Source organism: Glycine soja, chromosome 4 (genome assembly GCF_004193775.1).
Source record: "Glycine soja cultivar W05 chromosome 4, ASM419377v2, whole genome shotgun sequence".
In the NCBI taxonomy this organism is placed as follows: domain Eukaryota; kingdom Viridiplantae; phylum Streptophyta; class Magnoliopsida; order Fabales; family Fabaceae; genus Glycine; species Glycine soja.
Window position 1 is genome coordinate 51,823,854 of NC_041005.1, and position 18,721 is coordinate 51,842,574.

The 18,721-nt window shown below is 31.9% G+C and overlaps 3 protein-coding genes across 3 annotated transcripts; 2 read left to right on the forward strand and 1 right to left on the reverse strand.

Annotated features, from left to right (window-relative positions):
- The first annotated feature begins 4,273 nt into the window (after positions 1-4,273).
- On the forward strand, positions 4,274-6,497 carry LOC114408249 (lysine histidine transporter-like 5). Its single transcript, XM_028371306.1, has 7 exons — positions 4,274-4,413; positions 4,544-4,927; positions 5,289-5,697; positions 5,823-5,928; positions 6,023-6,114; positions 6,206-6,274; positions 6,371-6,497. The coding sequence occupies exons 1-7, from the start codon at positions 4,361-4,363 to the stop codon at positions 6,467-6,469; spliced, it is 1,212 nt and encodes a 403-aa protein (XP_028227107.1). The 5' UTR covers positions 4,274-4,360; the 3' UTR covers positions 6,470-6,497.
- A 181-nt stretch (positions 6,498-6,678) lies between these two features.
- Positions 6,679-9,401, reverse strand: LOC114410481 (pentatricopeptide repeat-containing protein At5g15300-like). Its single transcript, XM_028374443.1, has one exon. The coding sequence runs from the start codon at positions 8,734-8,736 to the stop codon at positions 7,129-7,131; it is 1,608 nt and encodes a 535-aa protein (XP_028230244.1). The 5' UTR covers positions 8,737-9,401; the 3' UTR covers positions 6,679-7,128.
- A 2,360-nt stretch (positions 9,402-11,761) lies between these two features.
- Positions 11,762-18,127, forward strand: LOC114410483 (cellulose synthase-like protein G2). The gene is made up of 8 exons (XM_028374444.1): positions 11,762-12,364; positions 14,408-14,500; positions 15,500-15,601; positions 15,699-15,911; positions 16,013-16,115; positions 16,475-16,653; positions 16,767-17,117; positions 17,525-18,127. Exons 1-8 carry the CDS (start codon positions 11,780-11,782, stop codon positions 17,996-17,998), a joined length of 2,100 nt encoding a protein of 699 aa, XP_028230245.1. The 5' UTR covers positions 11,762-11,779; the 3' UTR covers positions 17,999-18,127.
- Positions 18,128-18,721: the final 594 nt, after the last annotated feature.

The window sequence follows — 18,721 nt, forward strand, 5'->3', positions numbered from 1 at the left end:
AGGTTGAAGGAGACATCCTCAACCATTCTTAGCCATTTTCTTCCCTCAAAATATGTCCTTTGTGTTGAAAGTTCATTACTTGTAATGAAAGGCTAAACCTCTTAATTGGGAAGTTCTGTTGAACCTTTGATGTAATATTCTTTCACTATCTATTTAATGTTGTTTTTATGTGTCCATTGCTTCTATCCATGCTTATTTTTACATGCTTGTGACTTGATCACCCATTTGTATGTATAGTTAGGATTTTTAGCATTGGAAAGTGCTTTAAAGCCTTAGAACTTGATAGAGCAAACTAGAAAATTGTATGTCAAGGAATGGAGTGCAGCGATCTAGTCTATATTATGCTATAGACTTAATGCAATTCTTTTAGGCTGAGTTTGTTGAGGGATCAAAGACGAGGTTTAAAAAAAGTTAGGCTCATTCACTCGAGGGATCTTGGTTTGGGTAATTTCTTAACATAAGAACACTAAGATAACATTAAATAGAGAAAAATATATAGCAACATCAAGGTAGATTCAGTAGAACAACCCAATGTTTTTTACTTGGTTGTTTTTACTTCTCAAACCGTAGATATTTAGTTTATAGTTAACTAGATTTTCACACAAAAACCCAACTTGATATTTATTTTGCTTTCAATTTACACAAAATGTTTGCTCACTGAATATATATTTTTTGAGTGAAATAAATTTCCTGTGAATATGATACTCGATTCTTACCGTTTTTATATTATTTGTGTGACTCGGTGCACTTGCCGAATAGCATCGCAGAGAGAGTGTAACAATGGTGTGAACTATGTGAAGGTATGGTTGTAGCAAAATCTTTGGATGAAGTGATTAAGTCTGTGATGCTTACATGTTATCAATCAACAATAATGTTTGTGTGGTTTCTGATAAGCTAGTGATTTATTATATCTCTTAATTTAGACATAAGGTTGGTTTGAACACATAGGTAGAATTATCATTTGCATCATATATAGTGACTTAAAGGGTAAAGATTAAAGACATGTCATTAGATGTCCCGTGATATGAAGTGTTCACATTGGAAAAATTGTTAATTAAGGCATTTTGTAGAAAAGATATCCACATAGCCATAATAAAATAGTAAAAAAGTAATAAATTTCATATCAACTTTGTAGAAGACATCAAAGTTGTCACACAAACTACTATCTAACTCAGAAATAAATATACCATAACTATTAATCTTTTTCACAAAAAATAATTCATTAAAGAAAAAGTGGAACACATTTAGTTTGACCTCTCCTATCAAAATGAAATATCATAAACTAAATTGTATAGAAGTAAATATACCAACACAAGATTATTAGCCATTCTGTTATAATTAAATAAAAGATACAATATTATTAACAAAATTAGAAATGAAGCTACCAACAAATCTAACGACATATCCAATTAAACATGTCCCACCAAGCAATGTCATTGATATTGATTGCACAAACTTTATGATTTGTGTCTAGCAAAGTACCAATAAGCTGCAAAATAAATATTAGCAAAGTCACTTATATAAGAGTTTTAAGTAGTGCGCATGTTGAGTGGGGAAGAAAGACACATTTACAATATTAAACATGCCATCAAATAAAAAAATACTCTACTATAGTTATTGCTTAGGAAATGCATAAGGGATTTTAAAAGAAATACAATACACCTCAATAAAGACAAATTAACATTTAAACAAAATATTATTGTTGTTCCAACAGTGTGTGCAAATCACCTATAATTACCTTAGATTCTCTAAAATTTGTGTACTCCCCCTAGAAACAACTTTCTTTTTCAACATTTTGATAGCAATTTTGATAAACAAAATCAAAAGCATACATCATAGATATCCCAAAATCTAATATTAAAAAAGCAAAGTGAAATATAGAAGAGACCAAACTCGTGGACATTCTTTGCAACATAGATAAGCCTTTTTATAGATATGGAAGGAAATAGTTGTGATGAGAACAGTTTGCCTCCAAAACTCAAAAATTCAAAATCCTACTTGTTAACTAATCCAAATTGACGAATAGATAAGTTATACCTAATTCTATAATGGGTTAAAATTTTATTATTCGTCAAAATTCCAAACACAACTGTGATCCATGGATCACACCTATGATTATGACATATGCTAGTTTTGAACTTCAGGCAAAATAGGTCACGATTTTGATCCATGGATCATGCTCATGATCGGTGATAGACTCACATTTTGAATTGTTTAGATAGAATGAGTCACGGTTAAGGTTTGTGTTTCAAAAAATTTCCTTTTAACATGAAATCAATAGATTTCTAAACCTCCAAACCACACAACTTAAAGATAATAGGATACATATACAACAAAATATTGAAATTTAATTAATCGGTCATACATTGAATTTCTTACCTTCCATACACAATAACCCCTACCAATTTAAACCTTGAAGTGATTAGAATGTCATAAGAAGGGAGGTTGAATTGTAGCTTTGTTAATTTTTCCTAAAACTTTTACTCAAGATTACCTTGGTGTTTAGAAAGTTTTGACACAAAGGTTTAGACACTTACAAAGTTCAACTTTCTAAGTGGTTAGTCATAACAATCGTTATTAAAAGTTTGATATGATTATAAGAACTTAATGTCAATGTTCATTTGCTCATGTTCAAAAGATCATTACATAGATAAATACATCTCTTAGTTGTTATGGAAACGCAAATTATGTAATGATGATTTAGTACTCAGAAAGTTGTTGTGTTGACTACAATATTCAAAATGTTGTACTTAGAAAGGCATTCTTCATAATACTATTTAAAGCTTTTCATGCACAAAATTATTTTCATTTTTTCTGAATGTTTTCATACTTTGATGCATATAATTGAATTAGTTTAAAACAGATTGATGATTTACTTCAAATATGTCATTTTATAAAACAATTAAGCTTGTTATGAAAACCTTCTTATGTAAGCATTCCGATATTTATCATTTTGATGCTTAGAATGTTCTTATGTAGATGCATTATATATGACATTAAATAACATAATGCAAAGATGATTCAACGCAAATTTTTTTATATTGATTCACCTCAACTTTGGGTTATGTTTAGTCTTCACCCAAACTGATGAGATTTCTACTAAAACAATCAATAACATGTTGAATTTTTACAACCGTCAACCACTTGTTGGACTTCACAATTTCTTCCTCATAATCAACTTATTTAAAGAAAAATTAATGCTTAAGACCATTGTTAAATGATATTTGCTTCTTTTTTTTCATATATATATATATATATATATATATGTGTGTGTGTGTGTGTGTGTGTGTGTGTGACTCCCATAATTTATCATTAAAATAAATGGTACTAATTAATTTTTAAAAAAATATTATAAAGGAAAACAAAATTTCATTAAAAAACATAATTTTTTTAACAATTCATGAACCTATTTCGGGGGAAATACATTTGTAGTTGCTACCAAATGTTGAGAAATTTGGTGAACTAAATGCTTCCTATAAAATCATTATTCCCTTAGATATAGGATCTTTTAGATCCTGAAAAACTTGAGTATGACTATTTTTCTTGTCATATAGAGCTTGCTACTTAACTAATAATACTCCTACTTACCCGTTAATTTACTAAGCTATAAATTAAACACCTTAATTATTTGACCACACACATTTTCTTTGTGGTCATTTGACAATACACATTATTTTTTTTAAAAAAATAATGTTAAAACATATGAATTACACACTAATTAAAGTCCTTGCATAATACTGTTAGATAACAAAAATGCAAGAATTTAGACAAAAATTTACTAACAAAAAATAAGATTCACAAGGGAGTAAAATGTGGAAGTAGTGTAATGTATGTGGAAGCAGTAAACAAAAAGGGTAACGTAAGAGAGAAAAATCTGGGAGATTGAAGTGTCATTTGTTCCACAGTTCAATTCGTTAAACGCGCTTATCCTTAAGCTTCGGAGGTCATGACTGATCTAGCACCTTAATAGAATATTTAAATTGCGTAAACTCATTAACCTTCAAACAAGGACAAGTTCACACCTACTTTTCTTCTAAGAATTACCCATTCATTGAGAGAAAAGTCTTGAATCATCCTTAATTAAGAAATGGTGCATACACATGACTCGCAATTTAATTCTTATTTCGCTCTTGTCATGTGAATGATTCACCATTATGTTTTACTAGCTAGTTCTTCGATCAACATGATGATGTTATTTAATTGATCTGGTAATTTATTTCAGGAGCATGCCAATAGGAATGCAACAACAGGTGATCAAACTATGCCAGCTAGTGAGCAACAAAACCTGGAAAACTGGTTGCCCATAAGTGCTTCTAGAAAAGCAAAATGGTGGTATTCAACATTCCACAATGTAACGGCTATGGTTGGGGCTGGCGTGTTAGGCTTGCCATTTGCTGTAGCCCAGCTTGGATGGTATATGCACAAACACACACACACATATATATAAATATATATCAAATTCTATTTAATTTCATGCTTCACATTTTATATCATTGCAAAGTGTTGACACATATATACCCTTTTGTTTGTGTCTTATATATAGGATTCCAGGTGTTTTCATGATCATGTTTTCATGGATCCTGACATTTTATGCCCTGTGGCAACTTATTCACTTGCATGAAGTGGTCCCAGGGAAGAGGTTTGATCGATACTTTGAATTGGGAAAACATGTTTTGGGCCCAAAAAAAGGATTCTGGCTAGTAATGCCACAACAGCTAACGGTTCAGGTGGCTTCAGCCATTGTGTACACTGTCACTGGTGGGAAGTCATTGAAGAAGGTGTTCGATACAGTTGTTCCATCCATGACTGACATTAGACAAACATATTACATTCTCTTCTTTGTATGCTTGCAGTTGTTGCTTTCCCAAACTCCTAACTTCAATAAACTGAAATCAGTGTCTTCCCTGGCTGCTCTCATGTCTGTCTGGTACGTTTAATTAATTAATTGGTTAAGATTATTTAAAATTTTACAATCATTAGTGCAACTCATTATAATTGTGATTTTTAAGGATTAGAAAACAATAAAGAATGTGTTAAATTAAAAGAGTATATTCACAAAACAAATATTAGTCAAGGATATAATTCAGTTAGTTAATGAGACCATATAAGTTATTGTAAATTGATCCATAGGAATTGAAATTAGTGTCAATAATTTATAATAATTCTTTTGCACATTATTTATTCAACTGAGCTGCTAGATCTCCTTCGCATGTCTTTGTATATGAATGTTTAAAACATAGGTAGTGCATATGCTAATATCATGTCTAAATAACATATTTTGCATGTAGTTATTCCATGGTGGCAAGTTGCATGTCAATTGTTGAGGGGATTGGACGTCATCATCATCATCATCATATTGATTATGGAGTTCGATCCCACACAACCCCTGGGATAGTTCTTGACGCATTCAATGCCCTTGGAACCATAGCATTTGCTTTTGCTGGACATAGTGTTGCTTTAGAGATTCAGGCTACGTTACCCTCCACAGAAGAAAAACCTTCCAACATACCAATGTGGCGAGGTGTGAGAGTGGCATACACCATAGTTATTATTTGCTATATTTCAGTTGCAGTGTCTGGCTTTTGGGCATATGGAAATGCTGTCGACGATGATGTCCTCATCACACTCGAACACCCCAATTGGCTTATTGCTATTGCTAACTTCATGGTTTTCATTCATGTCTTAGGCAGCTTTCAGGTATGTATATATCTATATAAATCAAATCAAGTGTGTCAAAATATATTAATTATTTGCTATATATAACTCCACTCAACTAATATATACATACTTGTTTTAAATTTCTTTCTTAATTATATATCAAGGTTTTTGCTATGCCTGTGTTTGATACAATCGAGACAACTTTGGTGAAAAGCTGGAATTTTACTCCCTCAAGGATTCTTCGCTTAGTTAGTCGAAGCATATTTGTTTGTAAGAATTATATCGCACATGACTTTATTTATTTATTTACAAGTGTGAGTATAAATAATTAATTTTAATTATGTATCATCTCATTTCTTTGTAGGCGTGGTAGGAATTATTGGCATGTGTATTCCATTTTTTGGAGGATTGTTGGGCTTCTTCGGAGGACTTGCTTTCACATCAACATCTTATATGGTAATGCTTGAAATAATATATATGTTACCATGCTCAAATCTTACATGTATTAATGTCTTTCTAGCTACTAAATTTCAAACATTTGGTGCAGATTCCTAGTATACTATGGCTTGCGGAAAAAAGTCCAAAAAGATGGAGTTTCCATTGGATTGCATCATGGGTATACTTTTTTATATTAAATAAACTTATTCAAAACACAACTTAATGTTTATATTGCAGAATATATAGATGATTTATTTATTTATTTTAATTACAGATTTGTGTCATTGTTGGTGGTATAATAGCAGTAGTTGCACCCATTGGAGGAGTACGAACAATTATTGTTTCGGCAAAGACTTACAAGCTATTTTCCTAATAGAAGATTCATGTTCATAATTATTTTATACAATATTTTCCTTAGTTGCAAACTTATAATTATGTGTAAAAACTTCTTTCAAGATTTAATGTTGGTTATCAATGCAATTTTGCCCTTTCAAAAAGTGTATTTGTCTTTACAATTTATAATAGATTTATTTAAAATTGTTTGTCTATCCAAACATGCAATAAATATACTATACATCTATCTAAGTGACTACAATAATACTGATATATTATTTTTGGGATATGATCTCTTTACATCATATGTAAGACCAAAAACTTAACCATCGAACTTGGTAAATCTAATGACTCAAAAGAATCAGTTTACACCAAATTTTAACTAACCAACCAACACAACGCAATCCTCTGCGAAGAAGCCATATGGTGGATGCGCATTTGGCCTTAGAGGCCAATGTGGTGGTTGCATGCACCGCAAAACACTGGCGCACTTGCTGGGTTGCTTCAGTTAACAGTTGTGGCATTCATTGTCGTCATGTCAACCGATTGTTTAGCCTAACTAAAGAATATTCACTTAACACGGGAACATGGTTGACATACTTAGTATGCAGTTTAAAAATTGAAAAATGCTTCTAACGTTTGAGTTTGTGCACGCTATGGAGAAAAATATCGAGTTTAAAAAAGAGACCAATGGTTTATTTAGGGAAGCTTATCAGATTCAGTCATATCGATTTGGCTGTACGCAACTTGTTTAGGAACATGCAAGCCAATCATTTCACTCCTTACTCGCTCTACCTCATCCCATCTCTCAGCTTCAGCATAAATGTTTGATAACAACACATAATCTCCATCTGTTAGGCGTCCCAATTTGGCAAGTTGTTGGAAAGACACCTTAGCCAACTCCACGTTGCCTTGTGTCCTACAAGCACCCAGCAATGTTCTCCATAAAATGGCACTATTTTGTAAAGGAGCAGTCTTAATCATCTGATGCGCCTCTTCCAACAATCCAAATCTGCTTAAAAGATCAACTATGCAACCATAATGCTTGATATCAGGCAGAATTTTGTACTGCTTTGCCATATGATCAAAATTCCATCTTGCTTTATCTACCAAACCCTTATGACTACAAGCAATCAAAACACCAAGGAATGTCACTCGATTCGGCCTAACTGTATCAAGCCCACTTTCCATCTCTGAAAACAATTGCAAAGCTTCCTCACAGTAACCATGGACAGCCAAACCAACAATCATAGCATTCCAACAACTCAAAGTTTTTATCCTCATCCCATTAAATACCTCCCAAGCTGAATTCAACTTCCCACATTTAGAATACATATTCAGAAGGGCGTTTCCTAAATACCCTTCAATCTTATGCCCACATACTTTCAGAGACTCGTGTATTTTGCTACCCATTTCCAGTGCACCAGTTTCTGCACAGGCACCCAGAACTGAAATAAGTGTTACTTCTGTCGGTCTTACTTCAGCATTTTGCATCTCTGAAAACAGTCCCATTGCTCCTTCATAATCCTTAACAGAGACACAACCAGCAATCAGAGAATTCCATGACACAGCATCCCTCTGAGGCATAATTTGGAACACCCTTCTTGCACCCTCAATATCACCTAACCTGATGTACCTTCCTATCACAGTGTTCCATGAAACAACATTCTTGTGTGGCATCGATTCAAGAAGGTAATCAGCCGATTTAGAATCGTTGACACGATCATATGCCGATATCATGATATTCCAAGAAACCAAACTCCTATTGCTGATTTCATCAAACAAGTGTTGTGCAACATGGACCAACCCACATTGAGAGTACATACAGAGCAACGAGTTCTGAATAGAGGGGTCTTGGTCCAACCCGAGTTTAAGAACAGTGCAGTGAACTTCACCCCCTTTCGAAATAATAATAAACTCATCACATTTGACAAATTCTTGGGCAAACTTGTGTGCTCTGGAGCATGCCTTGAGCACAAAGTTGTAGGTGAAATGGTCGGAGACAACATTGGTGGTGTGCATGTGGTTGTAGATGTATAGAGCTTGAAGAGGGTAGGAAGAGTTGGCAAAGGCTCGAATCATAGTGTTGCAAATGAAGGAGTTGTGCATGGAAGTTTGTAGGAAGAGGGAATGAGCATGGGAGAGGTTTCCCATAGGAGAAAGTGCAGAAAAGAAGATTAACTTGGCAGTGAAGGGAAGGTGAGAGTGAAGGCCTGCTTTGGTGATAATGGCTTGAACTTGTTTCAGTTCCAACATGGAACAAAGGTGCTGAGTCATGCAGCTTATGCGTGAATATGTTCCTGTCATTGGTTTCGGGGTGTCTAACTGTCACTACTAGTATTTCATATGATCAACAACATATTCAGAAGAGGTGGTGTTGGCGTTTAGTGTGGTATGCAGTGATATGGAGGTCTCGTAATGCTTTGATACTAACTCTCAGAAAAGACAAGTCTTGAAATGACATGGGAATGAAACAAGGCTGCTGGTGATTTCTATTATTCTCTGTCTAATTGGATTTTAAATCCAAAAGAATGTATTGGTTATGGTCATTTAGGGATGTGAGGGGAGATGGTAGGGAAGAGGCTTCAGTTTTTCGTTAGGGGCAGAGGATCAAACACTTGGTGAGCATTGTGTATGGAAAAGTCACGAGCATAGATCAGAAAAAGGCATCCGGAAAATTTTGAACAGACAACAAAACAAGAGCAGAGAGCAAAAGGTGCAGCCAGAGAATAAGTTTTGGTGTCGACTTGGAGTGCGATTTGGGTTTGGCTCAACATGCATCTGTTTGTTTGAGGTGTGCAGGTTTATTCTGATTTGATATGAATCAGCAAAGAAAAAGGATGAATGAGGTAGAATTTGCACTCTAAGAAAATAGATTTTTTGTTTTAAGTCTTTTTTACATACATTTTGTGTGTAGATAGGGAGTTCTACTTTTTGGCTCTTTTTATCTGGCGCCTTTCTTTTGTAAGCTCTCACGGTCCATGTTATTATTAGGGAATATCCAGTAATTTCCAGAAAAAAAATGTTAATATTTTTATCTTTTATTATTATTCACAGAATCAATTGTATCATCGTTACTTGTTATTTTTTAAATTATTTATGAATAAGGATTATAATTCCAGTTTTAATGTAAGTAGGTTTTTTCATTGTGAAACTCTATTTATATCATTATTATTATTTGGAAAAAATGTATACTAAGAATTACTTTAATGTCAATACTTATCTGTTACAGATTTAATTCCGTCAAAAACAAAATTGTTACAAATTTAATTATGGTTTAAAAATACTTTTGAAATGTATTTAATACTTTTTTATAACAAAATTATTTAATACTTAACTGTTATAGATTTAAGTGATCTTTAACAAAAAAGATTTAAATCATCGCTTAAATATTTTTAATAAAAAAATTAAATTATCAATTAAATAATTATATAACCTGATTTTTAAATGTCAGAAGGTTTATTGACCTGCTTTATTTGAAAAACTAAATTAAGGATGCACATTTGGCAAATGATATACGTATGTTTTTTAGCAAATTAAATGACCAAACAATAAATAATCATTTTAAAAAAAACTAGTAAAAAGATAAGTTTTCTTTAAAGAATGTGGATTTTAAAACATACTTATTTTAAAAATAAGTTTATAAAAGAGATTTAGAAGGGTCAATCAATCAATCACTCAGATTAAGGGTGGCAAAAGGGACCTATTGTTCTTGATAACTTGCATAGGGACCTATTGTGTTTGGCAAAAGTGTAGAGATGTGTTGACAAGACAACACAAGATTGCATGTCTCAAGCATGCAACAATTTTTTACTTCCCTCTCTCAGCGTCACTCTCTCCCTCACTCTTTTTTTTTGTGCTTGATCTTCCATTTGGGTTGGGTTATGGGTAATTTAGGTTATATAGGGTAGAAAAGGGCCCAAAAAGATTTTAAAAACTGTTTGGGAATTTATTGGATTTTAAAAAATAAGGTTTAGCCTAAAAATGGTGTTCTTTACACCACAGACTTACTAACAGCACCCCCTTGGTGCCATGTCCGATTTCCTAACCACTCTTTTGTCAAACACACTCCTATGCTAGATTTTTGTTTTCAAAGTTGTGAACCCAAAACTAATTATTTTTAGGGCATTGCTTTGCGCCTCTAACAAATTGTTGGTACACCCAACACAACATGCATAATTCCAATTTTATCCTTCTGTAAAGCTGATACATATTGGTAATCCGTAAGTCCAATATGGATTGACAATCCATAAGCTTCATACAAATTGGTCAATCCATAAGCCTCATACGAATTTGTTTACATATATAAATTTTTATGAAACCTATGATTTTTATTTAAAATTTATACATGTAAAAAAATAAATTATTAGATCAAAATTAATTGTAATAAAGTAAAAAAATACGTTAATAGATTTATTTTAATAAACCTATGATTTTTATTTACGGTTTATATATATAAACAAACAAATTATTAGATCAAAATTAATTGTCATAAAATTTATTATCTAAATTTGCATGTGTATTAAATATATATTAGAAATTTTAGTGTTACATATAATAACATTAATTATTTTATAATTTAATTGACCTATTAACTTAATTGATTAAAACGTTGTGCTAATGATATGAAAAGTTCTATTGTGCTGGGTGCACGGAGAAAAACCCTTATTTTTAATATATTCCTTAGCCCATCAAACTTACGTTACACCCATTAGTTAAATTCGTTATTTTTATTAAACAACTTCAAACATATGAAACTAATTTTATTTGTTAACCTCCTTAATTAATTAAACATTGCAATTAAATATTCACAACAATTATTAAATTATCACATACAATAATTGAATAGTCTACAAGATAATCAATCATATAATTTAATCACACAAAAAATATCACAAATAAAAATAAATCTATCAAGAATCATATATTTTAAAAATTGATATTTTAAAAAATACTAAATGAAAATATTAAAAAATATATAGTTTAAATGAATGAATGCATTATGAGAATTTACGTAAAAGAGACTTCAAAAATTTGTAATGTAGAACAGATATATGGTGTAACTCAATTAGCAACATAGATTGAGCTTTTAGGAAAGCAAAGATTAATGGCATATATATAAAGACATCCACGGGGAAATCGCATTTGTACGTGAGTGACATAAAATAATGCTAAAGCGAGGCCCACGCGAGGATCGAGATTATATAAAAAATAATGTTTTTAGGTGTGGCCACGAGAAAATAGATTGAAAATGGCAATAGCTCACATGACATAATAGTCCCGGGTTATTTGGAATGAGGTAGCGCTTAGTATATATATAAATGAATGAATGAATGAAAACATAATTAAGATGGCAACGTTCACATACCACGTAGAAACAGTTCAATCATTCTTAGCCCTAAGCAGACTTCACATACTCATCCACTTAGTGGCAGTGTTGTCTCTCTGTTACTACCGCATAACCCACTTCTTCCTCCAACCTCCAACAGCGCCATGGCTTCTCATGACTGCTGCGGAGCTTCTTCTCTCGCTGCTCTGGTTCTTCAACCAAGCCTTCCGGTGGCGACCGGTGTCGCGGAGCGTCATGACTGAGAAGCTTCCGAGTGAGGAGAAGCTGCCGGGGCTTGACATCTTCGTGTGCACGCTCGATCCCGAGAAGGAGCCCACCGTGGAGGTCATTGACACCATCATCTCCGCCGTGTCCATGGATTACCCCTCCGACAAGCTTTCCGTCTATCTCTCCGACGACGGCGGGTGCGACGTGACTCTCTATGGGATCCGAGAGGCTGCTGAGTTCGCCAAGGAGTGGGTTCCGTTCTGTAAAAAGTATGGGGTGAAGTCAAGGTGTCCCAAAGTCTTCTTCTCTCCCTTTGGGGATGAGGATCAAGAGACTCTTCGGGACGATCAATTCAGAACACAGAGAGACCTCGTCAAGGTACTATATTATATCTCTTTCTGTGTGCGACTCTATTACTTGCATGCTTTATTGCTTTCTTATTCACTTCCAATGACCTACCTCATGCATTTTGTGTTTTTTCTACTCTAATGATCCACGTACCAATTAATCATCAACATAAGTATGAATTGAATTGGATTGAATATTCTTACTTTTTTCATGGAAAGAAAGCTGAATATGTTTTCAGCAGGAGGGATTGTATCTTTAATGTTTTGTTTGGATTAAAGTAAATAAATACTCAAGGAAAAAGATGGCTAGACATCAACCTTTCCTTAACACCCAAGGAAATTCAAACAAAAAAAATACATAAAAAATTTAAGTATTAACCGACCATATGTTATATGAAGGTGTTCATTTTTAACCACTCATCTTTATAACATCTAAACATCGAAGTAACCTTACAAGAATTTATAGTGTATTGGTTCTCCTTTCAATGACCCTAAACATCTATTCATTTTAAAGCTTGTTTTCTCCCATACTTATCTGTTCAATGATTTCGAAATATGTGTTGTCAACAAATCAAACATTTAATAATATAATCTTAGTTATATATATTAAAGAGTTTCTATGGATTCTTCAATAATTTAGAAGGTTTTGATACTTTTATTTAACCAATCAAGTTATATGTTATCTTTTTATTAATTATTTTTTTTTCTTCAAATTAGTACTTGTCTATTATTTTTTTTTTAATTATTAACTTTTTTAAATTAAAAAATACGATTAAAGATAACTTTAACCCTAAAATATTTTTAGTTACTTTCAACACATTTTATAAAAAAAATATTTTGAGATTTAGGGTTTAGGGTTTAAAATTTTCTTATTATTATTTCTTAAGCATAGATTTTATAAAAATGTATTAAAAGTAACTAAAAGATTTTAAGGTTTAAATTCCTAAAATTATCTTAAATCATATCTTCTAATATAAAAAATGTGTAATTTTAAAATTTTAAAAAATAATAATTAAGAACTAATTTAAAAAATACAAAAAAAATAATTAATAAAAAGATGACATATAATTTGATTGGTTTAAAAAATTAACCGTATCAAAATCCTTCAAATTATTTGGTGCACATTAGGAACTCTCATATTATTTAATTATAGTTGTTAACCATTTTATATTTTTATAATTTTAACACTGAACTTCTTTATTTCAAGAGAAAAGAACTAGGAAAATAAAAGATGGATAAAGAAATATACTATTTTCTCTAAATTGACTTTAGAGAGAGAGAGAGAAAAAAATGAAGTTCATTTAAAGTTACGGGTGAACAAAGTCAGGTTTGTCGGATATTTTAAAACAGAATTTGATTAAAAGGGGTCCAGTTGACCGCATGGTTACAATCAGGTTAGTTCAGGTCACATCATTCAATTGAATATTTAAAATTAAAATGAATAAAATAAGAGAAAATAGAAAAATAAATACAGGAAATGGGGGAGAGCTAAAAATGATATAATTAATAAATAAAATAGATATTTTTCTCTCATTATTAGATTGAGAAAAATATAAAAATTAAAGATTAAAAATAATAAACTATTAATCATTTTTTATAAATTAATATGAACTATTTCAGATTCATCAATATCTTCATACTGATATGATCCATCAACTTAACCCAAGTCATTATTAACTCAACCCTTAGTACTATGGTGTGAAAAGTCAAATTTTGAAGAAATAATTTATTCTTTATAATTTTATTATCTATTTATCTCTTTTATGTTCAGTCAAATATGTAGGTGTGAAGTGAAACACACTTGACTTTTCTCGCTTTTATATTTATTCAAATAAACAGAGAAAGCTTAATTTGTATTTCTCTTCTATTCTTTCTAATTCAAATTAATGTTTTTTTTTTAAAAACTTCTTAATTTTGACCTTACTTCTTCCTTCAAAACATAAACAGATGTAATCTCGAATCTTGTGCAAGAAGTACTTTTGGGTTGTGATTCTAATTTCAGTCTGAGTTACTACTAGAGTTAATAATATTGAGCTCACGTTGGTTGTTTTTTTCTTTCTTTCCAAATTTACAGGCTAAATACGAGAAAATGCAGAAAAATATCGAGAAATTTGGTTCAGACCCTAAAAGTCGTCGTATTGTGAGTGACAGACAACCTCGTATTGAGGTATGTGCATCATTGACTCACTTGACTGACAGACCAACTTCTTTGTCCTCAAATCAATTCAAGGTTTTTATATTTATATTGGACAATGGGCCTTTCAATAATTAAGCATTTGTGGTCCAGCAAACCATTACATTAGTATTCATTTTCGAATCCTTCCTTTATTTATAATACAAAGATCTGATTAACATCAGATTTTAGACTCTCCTATTCTGAAGCGTGAATTTTCAAGATAAAACTACATCGTTAGTTAATTAATTAATTAAAAATTAAGTTTGGAACACACTTACGTGATTGAGGCTTTGGGCGCTCTATAGCATCATTTTAAATCTAATTTAATATTATTACACAACGAGTTTCAATCATTTAATTTATCAAAATATTATTTTTATTTAAATTTTAAAATCTTAACTTCTTTTATAATTACTCTTACGTAATGAATACTTTTCATTTTATACCTTCCTCTAATGTACATATTTCTCTTTAAACAGTCTCTATTATTATTTACAATTGTATGCTATAAGTGGGTGCTAATATACTTTCATAGGGACATTCAGTATCTTAATAAATGATCATTTTCTCAGTCTCCTCAAGTCAGCTTATTTAAATATGTTTTGTCAATACATAAAAATGTTTGAAACTACATGCAAAAATAACAAACAATGATTTAAAAAATAATCTCAGTTGAAGTACGTTTCTGTACTAAACTAATAGTTCCTAGTTCTTATTTTGTCAATATTTTAAAATTTGAATTAAAGATTGAATCAACAAGATCTCAAAGTCAAGATTTGATTGGTTGAATGAATCAGTTAAACTTATAAATAAAATTATATATTTAATGCTTAAACCAAAGTCATGAACGTTGATTTCTGTTCCAATTACTATTTAACAATAAGCACAGTGTGAGTTCGTACTTCTTCAACTAATTAGGCAATTTTTGTTGTTGGTTGAAGAGAAACAGGGAAATCTAGTTGGTAATGTCTCTCTGTTCTGTGTATTCAGATTATAAATGACCAACCGGGAATGCCACTTATTGTTTATGTGTCTCGCGAAAGAAGGCCATCCCTTCCTCACAAATTCAAAGGAGGAGCCGTCAACACATTGGTGTGTACTATTTGAATTTAATCTATACTCTTCTTTTCCCCCACTACTTGTATGAGTTTCTTGCTTAATCAATGTAGCACTTCAACTGTGGTTGCAGCTCAGAGTCTCAGGTTTAATCAGTAATGGACCTTATGTTCTAGTAATGGACTGTGATATGTATAGCAATGATCCAACCTCTGCCAAACAAGCCATGTGCTTCTTTCTTGATCCTGAAACGTCCAAATATATTGCATTTGTTCAATTCCCTCAAATGTTTCACAACCTTAGCAAAAAGGACATTTATGATAGTCAAGCTAGAACTGCTTTTAAGGTAATCATTAGGATTAGGCCCTTTTAAATCTCCTTTCACTACTGCTTGTCTGTTTTATTTGATCATTCGTCTGATAACATACAGTACCTAATTTCTTATAGACAATGTGGCAAGGCATGGATGGACTAAGAGGTCCAGGTCTTTCTGGCAGCGGCAATTACTTAAGTAGAAGTGCTTTACTATTTGGAAGTCCAAACCAAAAAGGTACATATGGCCTCAATAGAATTTTATTGTTGATATTACACGGCCTTTTTCTCTTGTAATATATTTCACATACTTTTAATAAAATTTGGTATGATGTGAAGTTGGTTTAAATTCTTTTTTCTTCCTTCGAATTTAACATTTTTTATTATTTAAAATGTTTTAAGGATTAAAAATAAAGCAAACACATCTTACAAGGATTAAAAAAAATTATAATAACAAATGAATAAAAACTTAAATTTCAGGGGGAAAAAAATTTAAACCTATAAAATTTGGCCTTCCCTAAAAAATTATATGGTTCTATTTTATGACGAGATAGTACGTGATTCACCGGTTTGTGTTATATTAATCTATGATTGTAGATGACTATCTGCAAGATGCACAAAAGTACTTCGGCAAGTCTACCGCCTACATTGAATCACTGAAGGCCATCCGTGGACAGAAAAGTAGCAAAAAGAATATTTCAAGAGATGAAATGTTAAGAGAAGCTCAAGTAGTGGCCTCTTGTTCCTACGAAAATAACACAAATTGGGGCACAGAGGCTAGTGTTTATAATATGCATATATAATATCATATTTGCTATTCAATTAATTAATGTTTATGGGCAAACATTGACGATTTTCCAAATGTAAATTTGCTTGGTACCCTCCACAGGTGGGATTCTCATATGGCATATTACTAGAGAGTTCTATTACTGGCTATATTCTTCACAGCAGAGGATGGAAATCAGCATATCTTTACCCGAAAACACCATGTTTCTTAGGTTGTGCTCCCACTGACATCAAGGAAGGCATGCTTCAGTTGGTTAAGTGGTTGTCTGAACTTTTGTTGCTTGGTGTCTCCTCCAAATACAGCCCATTCACTTATGGATTTTCAAGAATGTCCATACTTCACACATTCACTTATTGCTTCATCACAATGTCATCCCTTTATGCTGTTGTCTTCATCCTCTACGGCATTGTACCTCAAGTATGCCTCCTCAAAGGAATCCCTGTGTTTCCAAAGGTAAATTTCCAATTCAAATATTTGACTACTCTTCAATTAATTTACTTTTGGGTTATATTAATCTATTTTCTAAACTATTGGGAAATTTTTAATTTGGTTCCTATAAAAAAATTTTATAATTGGGTCCCTAGAGTTAATTTATATCAACTTGAGACGGCTAGAAAATGACAATTTATAGTGATTTTAAAAATCTTAGGAACTCAAATGTAAAAGTTTTAAAAGATTAAGGATCCAATTATATATATTTCTTTTAGTTTAGGGACCTAATTAATTTTTTTGAAATAGTTTAACCTTATTTTTATACTATATTTCTTTTATTTTCCATTTATTTAGCATTGAAATATAATCAAGTTAACTTTTTCAGTGACTTCAATTTGACATGCTTTGATTTATTTATGCTATCACAGGCCACAGACCCTTGGTTTGCCGTGTTTGCATTTGTGTATGTATCTACTCAGATTCAACATTTGATTGAGGTTCTCTCTGGGGATGGATCTGTGACAATGTGGTGGGATGAACAAAGAATTTGGATTCTGAAGTCAGTTACCAGCATATTTGCAATTATAGATGGAATCAAGAAGTGGTTGGGGTTGAGCAAGGTGAAATTCAACTTGTCAAACAAAGCAATTGACAAAGAGAAGCTCAAGAAATATGAGCAAGGTAGATTCGATTTCCAAGGTGCAGCTGTGTTCATGGCTCCATTGGTTCTATTACTCACAGCCAACATTGTTAGCTTCTTAGTTGGTATATGGAGACTATTTAATTTCAATGTGAAGGATTTTGAAGAAATGTTTGGTCAACTTTTCCTAGTTACCTATGTAATGGTTCTTAGTTATCCACTTCTTGAGGCCATGGTAACAATGAAAAGCAAGAGTGGATAGTGAAATTTGGTCATAAATAATTAGGCTCATTCAAGAGTCTAAATTGATTATGGATCTTGAGATGAAATTGCTTAATGCAATCATCTTCGCTCAGTTTAGATTAATCTAATAATTTCTCTACACAACGAAGTTTCTTCTTTTGATTATTTTATTATTCTCCATTTTTTTCACCAATTTATTAGGAGATTGAGTATTTTTTAATTACACTAAATATTATTTAGGTCAAAGATCATGGGTATCTCTTAACCCATTAGATCAGAGATTAAGTCCCTTTGTGATTTGTGACTACTGTTGACCCAAGAAAATATTAATTGTTTCAACTCTTGTCAACACAACATACCTTTACACTAATACGCTAATTTTTTGGGTTTTAGTTACCTTTGGCGCGAGTACATGTAAGTATTTTTCTATAATAAATCGAACTCCAGGGTTGTTACGAAGAAAATTAAATTCTACTACTGAGTTGGATTTAATTATTTTTTAATCATTTTGTCAAAAAGCTTTATCGACATGCTTTTTATTTAAGGATAAAAGATATGTATCTTGGCCATCAATACTATTTGTTAGCCAAGAAATGAACCATAGCCAAGCAAACGATTTGTAGTGGTCAGAATAACGAAACCAATATTAGCCACAAAGTAATTAGGAGAGTCAATTTAATGAATTTATATTACATTTCACAGAAGGGGATACATATGGCACCTTGAATTGGTTATATTTTTT

Excerpts from the sequence above, each read along its gene's own strand:
- LOC114408249 (XM_028371306.1), top strand. The coding sequence starts at position 4,361 with ATGGTTGGGGCTGGCGTGTTAGGCTTGCCATTTGCTGTAGCCCAGCTT. Across the intron at positions 4,928-5,288 it reads GCTGCTCTCATGTCTGTCTG|TTATTCCATGGTGGCAAGTT; the intron begins GTACGTTTAATT and ends TTTTGCATGTAG. Across the intron at positions 5,698-5,822 it reads ATGTCTTAGGCAGCTTTCAG|GTTTTTGCTATGCCTGTGTT; the intron begins GTATGTATATAT and ends TTATATATCAAG.
- LOC114410481 (XM_028374443.1), bottom strand. The coding sequence starts at position 8,736 with ATGACAGGAACATATTCACGCATAAGCTGCATGACTCAGCACCTTTGT.
- LOC114410483 (XM_028374444.1), top strand. The coding sequence starts at position 11,780 with ATGGCAACGTTCACATACCACGTAGAAACAGTTCAATCATTCTTAGCC. Across the intron at positions 14,501-15,499 it reads ACAGACAACCTCGTATTGAG|ATTATAAATGACCAACCGGG; the intron begins GTATGTGCATCA and ends CTGTGTATTCAG. Across the intron at positions 17,118-17,524 it reads GAATCCCTGTGTTTCCAAAG|GCCACAGACCCTTGGTTTGC; the intron begins GTAAATTTCCAA and ends ATGCTATCACAG.